Here is an 11810-nt window from a genome sequence, read left to right on the forward strand (position 1 = left end):
AAATATATATATATATATATATATCAGTTGAATATCGTGGTGTGTGCCTGCAGTCTTAGCTACCTGGGAGGCTGAGGCAGGAGGACTGCTTGAGCCCAGGGGTTTGAGGCTATAGTGAGCTATGATAGCAGCTGTGAAAAGCTACTGCACTCCAGCCTGTGCAACATAGTGAAACCCTGAAAAAAAAAAAAAAAGAAGGAAAGAAAGAAAAAAGAAAGAAAAAAAGTCTATCTAGCATCCACTTGAAATCTATTTTTAAATTGTTGGATTTTAAACAATCTTAGTTTGTAAGGTATAAAATTTACTAGCTTACCACTGTGTAATATATTTATGGATTAATTTAATGAGCCTTTACTACATGCATGTACAGGCAGGTGTCAGAGATGTATTATAGTTTACGTAAACTGGTAACTTCCAACTTAAAAATAAATAAATAAACATCTTCATTCCTCTCTGGTGGTTCTGTGTGAGGCAATGTTTGAATAAGGTAAACTGCTGTCTTCTGAATTATCTTTTGAATATTGAATACCAAAAAGAAATGGGAAAACAATAAATATCAAATTTCTGATCTGAAGTCCATGACTACAAGAGGAGTTACACACTTGTTCTGATGTCATTCAGGCTTTTGAATCCAGCCGACAAGAATGTATTGAGTAACCACTGTTTTCCATGTGCTACGTGAGGCACCGGGAAGTTGAGATAAAACACACAGTCTATGAATGAGTTCCAGTCTAGTTCTAGCTCCAAATAATTTAAACACCTTTAAGATCCCATCTTGTCGTTTAATCTCAAAACACGTCAATTACAGCCATGCAGGTCAACCATAGCTGCACAGGCTAGAATGGCGGGTGGCCTCGGGTCCGTCAATCACACCAGTGTGGGGACCGAGGGCGACTCCATCCTGCATGCTATGGCTCTACCATGCCTTCCCTGAGTGAGTTACGAACACTTCTACACCTACAAAACGAAAACCACCCACTCTTTTTCATGGCAGGAGTCTCCTCTCACCTCCCAAGTGTGGCTCACTCTTCACTTTCCCAGCCATCTGAGGTGCCTATGACCCCTACCCCCACGCTGGCCTTTCCCTTGGTGTCCAGCAGCTTCCATGAATGACTGGCCGCCTCCTTCTCACTGCAGTCCTGCTGCTCTGTGGGGTTTCTCTGGCACACTGCAACAGGACTCTGTCCCGAGAGGCCTGCACACTTCCTTCTGCTTCATTCATTGACTGCCTGCTTCTCACTGGCTCTGAAAGTTGTATTAACCTAAACAGACAGGTCTATTTCCTTGTTGACTGACAAGCTCCATATTTATATACTGCAAGAACATTCTGGCATTAATTCTGTTCACCCATGAAAACAGGGCAGCTGCTTGTGCCACAGACATCCCTCATCTCACTCAGGACTGTATGCCTGGAGGATCTTGAAACCGCAGACAGAATCAGAGCAGTAAAGGCATGGGTCACGAAGGCTGAGGATGAGTGTGAAGTCTGAGTTCACACCAGGCAAGACACCACCCACAAGCACTGGGATGGACCGGGGAGACCAGATGCTGCTCCAGACCCCTTGTGACATTCCCATGAAGAGAGCATGTTTTACAGCAAGAGGAAAGTCAAGACTCCCAGGAGCAAAGTAGTGATCAAATCTTTAAGAAAGGGAGAATGACAGCTGGTGGGGAGAATATTTAAGTAGATGCTACCAGAGAGCTGTAGTAGTCAGGATTTTCTAGAGAAATAGAACCAACAAGAGATGTACATAGAGAGATTTATTGCAATGATTTATCTCACGCAAGTACGAAGGTGAAGAAGTCCCAAGACCCGCAGTCAGCAGGCTGGAGACCCAGGAGAGCCGATGGTGCAAGCTGCAGTCTGAAAACAGCAGCCTCTATAGACCCAAGAAGAGCTGATGTTTCAGTGTAAGTCCAAAGGCGGAAAGGACCAATGTCCCAGCTCAAGCAGTCCAGCAGGGGGGCTTCCCTCTTACTTAGTCTTTTTGTTCTATTCAGGCCTTCAACTGTTTGGACGAGGCCCACTCACATTATGGAGAGCAGCCTGCTTGATTCGGTCTACCCATTCATATGTCAATCTCATCCAAGAACACCCTCGCAGACACACCCAGAACATATGATCGAATGTTTGGGCACCACATGGCCCAGTCAAGTTGACACATGAAAGTAACCATCACAGGAGCTAAAACTGAAATCCACAATTTAGGATGACAGAGGAAATTCATTTGACTCACCCCAAAGTCAAAATGCCAGCCTAGTCTCCAGGAAGACACAGTTCTCAGTCCCTAGAGAAAGCACATGCATTTTGTTTCAGATGGTCATCTTGAGGAAGCGACCTCAGTATAACGCAACCTGAGATGGACACTTAATAAATGTGGCTTTGATCAAATTCTCATAATAAAACCGCACAGAAGAACCCAACGTCTGATGTTTCCATTCACCCAGGGTCAAGGAACTTTTTACCTCAGGGCATCTGAGTCAGAGAGCTGCTTACCAACTCAGGCCCCCGTGCTGACAAAGGAAGCTGCCTGAGTCACAGAGGCTGAATAACTGGCCCTCAGCACAGGACGGGAGTAAACTCCTGATATCTAGTCTGATTTGTGTGTGTGTGTGTGTGTGTGCAATATTCTACTGGGTGTTTTTGACTGCAATTTAAATATCTGTCAGTACTGGAAGTGGCTTAACACTCAATCTTGGGTCAAAGTATGCAGCATAAGGCCTCATAGAAATATTCAAATGTTAAAAAATAAATAAATATTCAAATGTTCCTCCCATGGTGTGTTTAGTGGTTAGAACTCAGGTTCTCAAGTTAAGCTGCCTGGGGTCAGATCTCAGGGCTGCCATTTACAGCCTGGGAAACCCTGAGTTAAAGTTACTTTGATCTCTGTATTCAGTGTCTTTACCTGTAAAAATGAAGCTATCAAATATGTATACATTGTCTATGATGTCCAGACTTTTTAACAACCCTGCCAAAGAGACAACATCATTGTCGCTGTTTCCCAGTGGAGGAAACCGAGACACCACGAGATGAAGCGGTTTGGCCCAGGCTGCACAGGTTGAGGGACCCGGATGTAAATTTAGGCACCCTAGATGCAGTCCCCCGCGTCCTCTAGCCTACCGCATCTGCCTGTGGCTATTTGTGAGACGGTGAGCTAAAATGAGACAATCTATGTGCCCACAACAGTTTCTGGTCTGTAGCAAGCCCATCATCAGCCTTCATGGACATATGATGGTGTAAAGGCATTTTAAACCACGGCAGGCTATAAACACCATGGAAACACAATTCTATGTATCAATCGATGATCTTCTAAATTGGAGGGTGATCTAATCCAGTAACACTTGAAAAAATTTTACATAAATGCACAATGAAATGTTCTTTGAGTTTTGTTTTATTATAATTAAATTGATAGACTAGGAATTCCTGTACTTCTAAGACTTCCTGCAAATTTTTTTTTTTTTTTTTTTTTGTCTAAAACTTCTTCAGGATAGTGCAAAACCTCTTTCCTTTAATATATTATTATAAAACACTCATTAGTAGAGTCAGCACCAAAAATGTGAGATGTATTTGGAGTTGTGTTTTGAAGACAGTTCTCCTGATTCTAAGCCCAGATTGTGATTTATTACCTTCCAAAATATGTGGAAGGGAGTGCGGGCCTTAAGTTCAGTGCTGTCTAAGTTCACTGCTGCTTGTAGGCCAGCGACACATTTCAGCTAACCGGGTTAGCCTACTTCCAATTAAAACCCGACTGGGGATATGAAAGTAAATATGATTGATTCATTTAAAATCAGAAAAACAGTATTTTCTTCCCTCAATTTCTAGTATGCTATGATATCACACGAGTGCAACTTAAGAAAACTTAGAATCTTTTCATTTAAAATACGCCTTTTTTTTTTTTTAACCGAATGGCTCAGTTATTAAATGTCTACACAAGTCAAGGAGTGAGGTCACACTGCAAGCTCCACTTATTTCTACTACAGGGAAATAGCCCGGACACCCCCGCGCAGACCACCGTGCCAGGACAACCGGCTCCGGAGTCAGGCCTTGAAGCAGGGGGACAGCGTCACCTCCCCGCAGCCGCCGGCTGGGACCCGCGGCCAGCCTTTACCCAGGCTCGCCAAGCCCCTGCCCGCATGGCGGTGCCCCACCTGGTGAGGACGTGGGCTGTAATCCCCCCTCTGGGGATGGGTCCGTGGGCTCCTCTGAGCTCCAGCGCCCCCAGGGTCTAGCCCCCTCTCATTGCTCCGCTCCCCTCTTCCCGTGGTCTCCCCACCCCCAGCCCCCAGGGATCTGCTCCCCTCTCCCGGGTCTACCCTACAGCTCATTTCCTTTCTCCCGGCTTCTCTCCGCACGGTTCGGCTCCCCTCTCCCAGTGGTCTTCTCCTACCCACAGCTCTACTCTCCACTCACCGGTCTCCCCAACTCCGGATCTGCTCCCTTCTCCCCGGGTCTCGCACCGGATTCGGACCCCTCTTCCGAGTCCTGGTGGCTAAGCCCCTCGGCCTCGCTTCGGGGCGCAGGGAGCTGGAGGTCCTCACGGCGCCGCAGCGGGCCGGGGAGTCCCGGACGGGGCGGGCGGGAGCGGGCGGGTGGTGGCTGCGGCTCCGCTGCCGGCCGAGTGGAGCGCTGCGCGGCTCCCGCCCTCGAGAACCCCCTCCGTGTCATTTGACCATATAAGGAGATGCACGCCTCGGCTCGCTGGCACCGGGCGTGGGGCGCTGGGGCGGGCGCCCCAGGCCTAGCGGTCGCCGTGCCCCCGCCCCGGGCTGCGGCTCTCCCGGCCCGTGCCCTTTGTTTGCCAGGGCTCTTTCTTCTTGCCCTCCGGGTCTTGGGAGCACCGAGGTTATCCCGAGAGTCTCCTCCGACGTGGGCGTGAGTTTCGGACGGGGTCTGGGCGCCAGTGGCAGGGGTCTGCCCACGCCGGGATCTCTGCCTGCTCCCAGGAGAAGGAAGCTGGCGAAGCCCGCGGAGGTGCAGGGGGCGGCGGAGGGAGGAGGGGGCCACTTCTCAGGAGGCATGTGCCTGGGATGTATTTGCACGGTGGATTTTTTCCCTTCTTAACCCTGCAGATGCTTCTTTACGAAAAGAACCCCACAGATGACCATAAAGAATTGTTCGTTCCACTAGGGAGGGGACTAAAGGAAGGTCCTATCCCCACCTCTCCCTCTCGGGGCCAGAAGACTAGTTAGACATCCTGGATTCCCCTCCAGGGCGGGAAAAACAAAGTGAGCTGGGAGCGTGCCTCCCACACTCCAAGCCTGTGCCCTCTGAGTGAGGCTGACGCTGGGTAGGGACAGATGGCACTGTTCAACATTGTCGCAGGGAGAGCACAGGCTGAGCCCATCCCTGGGAGAGGGTACATCTTGATGGAAACATTTGCTCCCGAGTAGGTAACTGGTCCACTTGCAGAAACCGATGGACGATGAGCAGGTGGACAACAAAGGCGTCCTAGGCACTTTGGGGGCAGGTGTATTATTTTTAACATTCAGGGCAGCTCATGGGAATACATCTTCCAGAGAAGGCAGGAAGAACTCCGTGATTGCTTTCTTTTAGTTGATACCCGCCGTCTGGTAGCCCTCATGGATCTCGATCATGGAATTACAGAACTTGAGGATCAAGGGTTTCATCACCTTAGCTTCCACTCTGTGAGCGCTAGCTCTACCTGGTATCTCATCTGATCCACATTTCTTTAAGGTAAAGATTTTTACCAGATTTATGGTGAGGAAAGTTCAGCTCAGAGAGATTCGCTCAAGGCCACGTGAAAGGTAACTGTGCCAGCTGAGATTTGAACCGGAGTCCGGTAAATGGCAAAACCATGTAAGTATATTACGGTATCAGAAATGCCTCTCATCCCTTAGTCACTCAGGTGACTCCAGAGGACTGAGACTTGCCATAAGCCCAGCCAGAACTAGATGTGCGGAATACAGCGGCCCCCGACCTCGCCCCACGATGTCCCTGAAACGGGACACTTCCCTGAAGAACCTGAGTTAAGGCCACCCTACCTGAATTTCCACTAAGTGTCAAGGCAGGCTAGTATTTTGAAATTCAGAGCAAAGTTTGTGTAGAAAAGGCTCCCAACCCCTGACAGCTACCTAGCTGTGTTGTCGATATCCTTACATATTAGGAAATGGTCTCCTGGTTCTCAAATGGTGAGCCTTAAGCTTCAGTTTGTAAAAACAACTCCTAAAATGATGAAGCATTAATTCTGCATTTATCTTCTTTCTGATTTCCTCTTGTCTTACATTTTGATTTTTTTAAGCTTTCTGACTTATGGGTGTAATCCATTTAACTTTGCTTTTTTTACTGATAGAGTTATTTAGTTCTGTTATTTTTCTTCTAATAACTGCTTTAGCTGTGCCACATAGGTTCAGCAATGTTGTTTTATTATTAAGAAATTCTGCAATTTAATTTTGTGTTTCATTTTTGACCTAATGGGTAGCAGAACATTTTAAATGACCCTGTGGTAATTTGATAGGGTCAGCAAAATCCAGACTCTGGAAGCAAACATACCTAGTTTCTACAACAACAATGCACAAAGAAAAAGAAGAGAGATGGAGGGAGAAACCAATAGATTAAAAAAAGACTTAGCCAACTACAATGTATGGATCTTATTGGATTCTTTTATTGGATTCTAATCAAAGAATAAACTAGTAGAAAATCAATTTTTATGAGACAATCTGGGAAAATATGACAATGACAGGATATTTTCTAGTATTAATGAATAATTTATTTTAGGGGTGATAGTGTGATTACACACACATACATATATTTTTCTTTTCTTAAGTCCTTGCTTTTCAAGAACAGCGCCAAAATATTTCCTAGTGAAATAACATTATGTCTGGAGTTGTTTCAAAATAGTTTGGGGTGGGGAAATGGATAGGGCCTATATCTATATGAAATATGATCAGCCATGGATTGTGGATAATCGCTGAAGTTTGATGATGGATATGCAGTAGTTTATCTTGCTATCTTTATCTGTCTCCTTTTGTAATGCTTGAAAAATCCCATAACGAAAAGATTTTTAAATTACAGATGAACATACCATTTGCTCTTTACCCAGCATTTTCCTTTATAGGAAATTATCTTGTAGATATGCTTGCTCATGTGCAAAACTATGTACACACAAGGGTAGTCATTGTAGAATTGTTTGTAATAGAAAAATACCGGACCATGTTATGTGTTCATCAACAAAGGGCTTAGTTAAATACAGTATGGTGCAGTTTAGAATTATTTACATATGTGGCTGTTAAAATGAACGAGGTAACTATATTTACTGATTTAGCATGATCTCCAAGATAAATCAACTGAGAAAAAATAAAAGTAGAGAACACTTGGTAGGTAGAAACCAACCACTTGTGTTCATGAGCAAAGAAAGGACCAGGGAAGACAATGTATACTTATAAGTGGTTACCTCTGGGGAGATCTGGGTGGTCAGGGGTCATGGGGTGGAAGGGAGATTAATTTTTACTGTACACATTTTTATTTCTTATAAATTTTGAGCTATGTTAATGTTGTACTCATTCAAAAACTAAATATATACATATATATGTATATATATATATATGTGTGTGTGTATATATATATATATATATATATTTGAGATGGAGTCTTGCTCTGTTGCCCAGGCTGGAGTACAATGGTGCCATCTTGGCTCACTGCAATCTCCGCCTCCCAGGTTCAAGTGATTCTCTTGCCTCAGCCTCCAGAGTAGCTGGGACTACAGGCATGTGCCACCACACCCGGCTAATTTTTTGTGTTTTTAATAGAGATGGGGTTTCATCATGTTAGCCAGGATGGTCTTGATCTCCTAATCTTGTGATCCACCCCCCTCGGCCTCCCAAAGTGCTGAAATTACACGTGTGGGCCCCTGTGCCTGGCCCAAAACTAAAATACTTTAAAATAAAAGCAACACACAGACTCCTTTAAGGAAAATAGGAAACAAATTTGTTAAACTGAGATGAATTGTAAGTCAAAGGAGGTTGGCAAGAAATAGAGGAAGGGAATGCAGTTTCTGGGTTTAATGACATGTATGCTTTGATGAGCAAGTCCATCGAAGAACAAAGTATTAAAAACAAATTTTCATGAGACAATCTAGGAAAATGTGTTTTGAAAAGTTTCATCTGTCTTGTACATCATTATATTCCTGGGACCTTGTTATAGAGCATGGCACATAGTATGTGCTTAATAAATACATGTATTGAATAAGTGACAGATCACAGAATTGTTTGTGACAAGTCTTTCACTAGAGTGTGTAAGACTTGTGTAACGCTATCTATGGCAGCATAGCTTGATCTTTGAAGTCAAGCCAGGATTTGAATCTCTGTTCAACGTATGACTAGCTCTGTGATCTCCAGTAACTACAAAACTTCCCTAACCCTCAGTTTGCTAGTTTGTAAAATGGGTTAATAACATATAGTTTGTGAAATTGTGGCAAAGGTCTTTTGAGTTGATGCACATAAATCACTTAGCACTATTAGCACATTACTTGGCATGAAGTAGGCCCTTAGTGAAGTCCTCTGTTTTATTTAATGGCAAAGGGGAAATTAATCCAGAATAAGAAGTAAATGGACTTAATTCCCACCAGAAAGAAGAATAAAGGTTCAGATCCTGTTCTAAAGATGACAGATTATCTTCTTGAGAGAAAACCTCTCTGCTACGGACAAAAGGCTAGTTCATGGAAGAAAAAAACAAACAAACATTAAGAAGTGCTATTTCCTGGGGAAAGGATCAACGGTGACTGTGATGAGTTATTCAAGTTCTTCTTTTGTTTATTCCCATTATCCTTACATTCCTTCTTGAGACAATACTGCCCATAATGTCTCCTGTCTCTCCTGTAGGTGGCCTTCAGGGAGAGACACAGCTAGGAAGGGAGGAAAGAGAGGAAGACACTTCCTGTGGCTAGCAGGTCTCAAAGCCTGGTCCCAGAATGCAGCAGGATCCCCTGCAAACCTGTTAGAAGTTCACATTGTCAGGCCAGCTCCTGCTTTAACAAGCCCTCCAGGTGATTCTGATGACCAAAGGTGATTTGAAGTAAAATAAATACCTCTTAGGGCTTCCAACTCTGGACTCAGTAATTTACCAGAAATCTACAAAACGTCAGTTTATGGGGTGGGGGAAGGAGAGTGAAATAGAGAGAGACTAAACGTAGACTAGACTCAGGAACTCTAAAATCCAGTTAGAAGTATTACTTCCTCTGTCAGTTACTTCACTCAGGGAAGCAGGAGGTAGAAAAGTTTCAGCCAGTGGGTCTGAGCTGTATAAATGCTGAAATTTCATTCTCTGGGAGAGAAGGAAGAAAGGCAGAGCTTCTAGGAGTGTGCTCGCAACTGCCACTCTGTGGTGAGGTCGTGGTGGGGGAGGCTGGTGGGCTAGACCCATCTGTGCAGGGGCAAACAGTACTCTCTTACCCAGATATGGGCTACCCCAGGGGGATTAGGATGAGCTCACCATTACCAGGTAGAAAGTGAACACAGGAAAACGTGAGCTGGAGGTCAGACCGCCTTACATTCGTTACCCTAACTGACCACTGCCATCAAGATTGTTAAGCATTTTGTCACCGTTAAAGGATTTCACACGAGCTGCTCCTCCCACTCAAATCTTGGCCAGGAAACTGGTGGATGATTTGCCCTTGATTCAGAGGTAATCGTTCTTAATTGCCTCACATGGTTGGAAGGTGAGTAAGTGTCTAAGATCATAAACGCTGGCGGGAAGGGGTCAGGAGTGATCAAACCAGCTCGCCTCCTGGCAGTGGGGTCAGAAGGCAAGTCCCTGCACGCCTTCCCATGACACAGTACCAGATCCCAGGGTGGTGGCACAGAAAGCTGGATTCACTTTTTCTGAAAACACTATTTGCCTGGCTCCAGCAGGAAAGTCTATGGAAGATGACTCTACAGGCAGGGTGTACACCTGCCTGTGCCCGTGAGCTGGGTGCAGTTGTGATGGGAGACCCAAGGGCCTCCAGCAAACAGGAGGAACTTGATCTGGTTACAGGAACGATCTTGCAGGATCCAAACTTTGTTCCTTTGCCTGTCAGACTTTCAGGAAAAGCTCAGCTTTCCACAAAGAGCAAACTCTTTTCCTTTTCTTCTCCCCTCTGCCATGCTTTGGTTAGGAGGGAAAATGCTTGTCTCTCTCTTGAGATACAAAATTTCCATATCCCGTTTCTTCCCTCTCTCCTTTTTCACAAACTGATTTATTGGATGCAAACAGTCAGTGTTTAAAGCCTCAAAAACATGCCAGACTTTGAGCCAAATCCACAAACAACTCCATGATTCCGAGTTTCCCATCCTTGGTTAGAGTTTATTTGGAGCGTTGGATACAAGTTTCCATTGTGGCTTTGATACCTCATTAAGAAAGGCTGTGTTTGGTACATTAATGACCAATAGAATGAAATTATTTGCACCCATAGTTCATTTGGGCCAGTAAATGTTGCTGGATGGTTTCAGATGAAAAGTATTTGTAAGGTAGACTCTGAAAAATCTTACTTCTTTTTTGAGATCTCTTCGTCTCTGATTTCAGTCCTTTTCAGCAGCAATCCATTCACTTCTCTGCTTGCCTCTCTTGCAGTTTTACTCTTTTTTTCCTCTGTCAACGATTCCAAAATCCATTTAAAGGGAGTATTAATGTCTAAAGTCTGTGCAAACCTGGCAAAATTCTCTTTTGAATGAACGGTTTGCTTCCCTAAAATACCTGAAATGGTAGATTCTTCCAGGCATTTCTGAAATGGGAGAGTCTCATGACTCACTTGTTCCTCAGAATGTTTATTTTATTTTATTTGAGATGGAGTCTCACTCTGTCACCCAGGCTGGAATGCAGTGGAGCAATCTCCACTCACTGCAAACTCTGCCTTCCCTGGTTCAAGCGATTCTCCTGCCACGGCCTCCCAAAGTGCTGGGATTACAGGCGTGAGCCACCATGCCTGGCAAGAATGTTTACTTTAAATCACACCGAAATCTGTTATTCTTTGTGCATTAACTTTATGAGTCAACATTAAAAATTTGAAATCCCAAGTTCCCTCTCCACTGCCACCAAGGTCATTTTGTGCTATTTCTGCTTTGATTAGGGTCATTAACAGAAAATCCAAGTGGTCTAAGTAGAAAGAGCCTGGGCTGGCCAGGTTCTAGGAGGGAGGGGGCGAACCCCAGGCCCAGGAGCTCCTATGGAACAGTGTGTGTGGCCACAAGTAACACCCTTCACCTTTTTGTATCTTTTTTACATTACCTGTGAAACAAAGAATGTACCACCCCTCTTCTTACTTTAAAGAGTTATTTCACATTATCTAGTTTTTCCTCAAGCCACTTTCATGGCTAATTGACAACTAAGAATGTCTTCTGTGGCTAATTCTGCCCCATGGTACAGATTTGTGTGTGATGAAAAACTATGCTTTAGGTTCTAGAGAGCATGTTTAGGAATATCTTTCCCCTATTTCAGAAGATGCTTTAAAATTGGACCTGGGAATCATGACAGAGCTTCCTGGAACAACCAAGCATCTTTCTCCATCATTGCTATAGTAGTTGACTGCTGAAGTACTGGAAACAGATTTTCTAAAATATCTGACCTTTAGAATCTCCTGGCAGGACTGTTTGCCAAAAATTAAAAAAACCTTCAAAAATTCTGGGCCATCCTAACACTACAAATATACTTGGAATCATGTGAACAGTCAGAGATGCTGAGCAATTACTCTTCAGTAGGACCAGAGGAGTCATTGTCTCCGCGGAGGGCTGGTGGTAAATTACCATTAGATATCTGAACTATTCATGTAGCCATCTTTGAACTCGAGGCGAGGGCTTTTTCTTTATACATATATATA

The 11810-nt window shown here is 44.5% G+C and overlaps 1 protein-coding gene across 4 annotated transcripts in view; it reads right to left on the reverse strand.

Moving 5' to 3' along the window:
* FHL2 (four and a half LIM domains 2) overlaps positions 1 to 11810 on the reverse strand; it is a 77520-nt gene that overhangs the window by 33761 nt on the left and 31949 nt on the right. Inside the window, exons 1-2 of one of the 4 annotated variants that reach the window (XM_017875036.1) lie at positions 4412 to 5183; positions 2238 to 2288 (exon numbers count right to left, since the gene is read on the reverse strand). The exons of 1 other annotated variant lie outside the window; for it this stretch is intronic. In XM_017875036.1, coding sequence (XP_017730525.1) covers positions 2238 to 2288; positions 4412 to 4666 — 306 coding nt within the window. In that variant the 5' untranslated portion in view covers positions 4667 to 5183. Of the gene's footprint in view, positions 1 to 2237; positions 2289 to 4411; positions 5184 to 11810 lie in introns of those variants that run through there. 2 more of the 4 variants (XM_017875039.1, XM_017875037.1) reach the window with 2 other exon arrangements.

This window comes from Rhinopithecus bieti, unplaced genomic scaffold (assembly GCF_001698545.2).
Source record: "Rhinopithecus bieti isolate Rb0 unplaced genomic scaffold, ASM169854v2 scaffold_8783, whole genome shotgun sequence".
Classification (NCBI taxonomy): domain Eukaryota; kingdom Metazoa; phylum Chordata; class Mammalia; order Primates; family Cercopithecidae; genus Rhinopithecus; species Rhinopithecus bieti.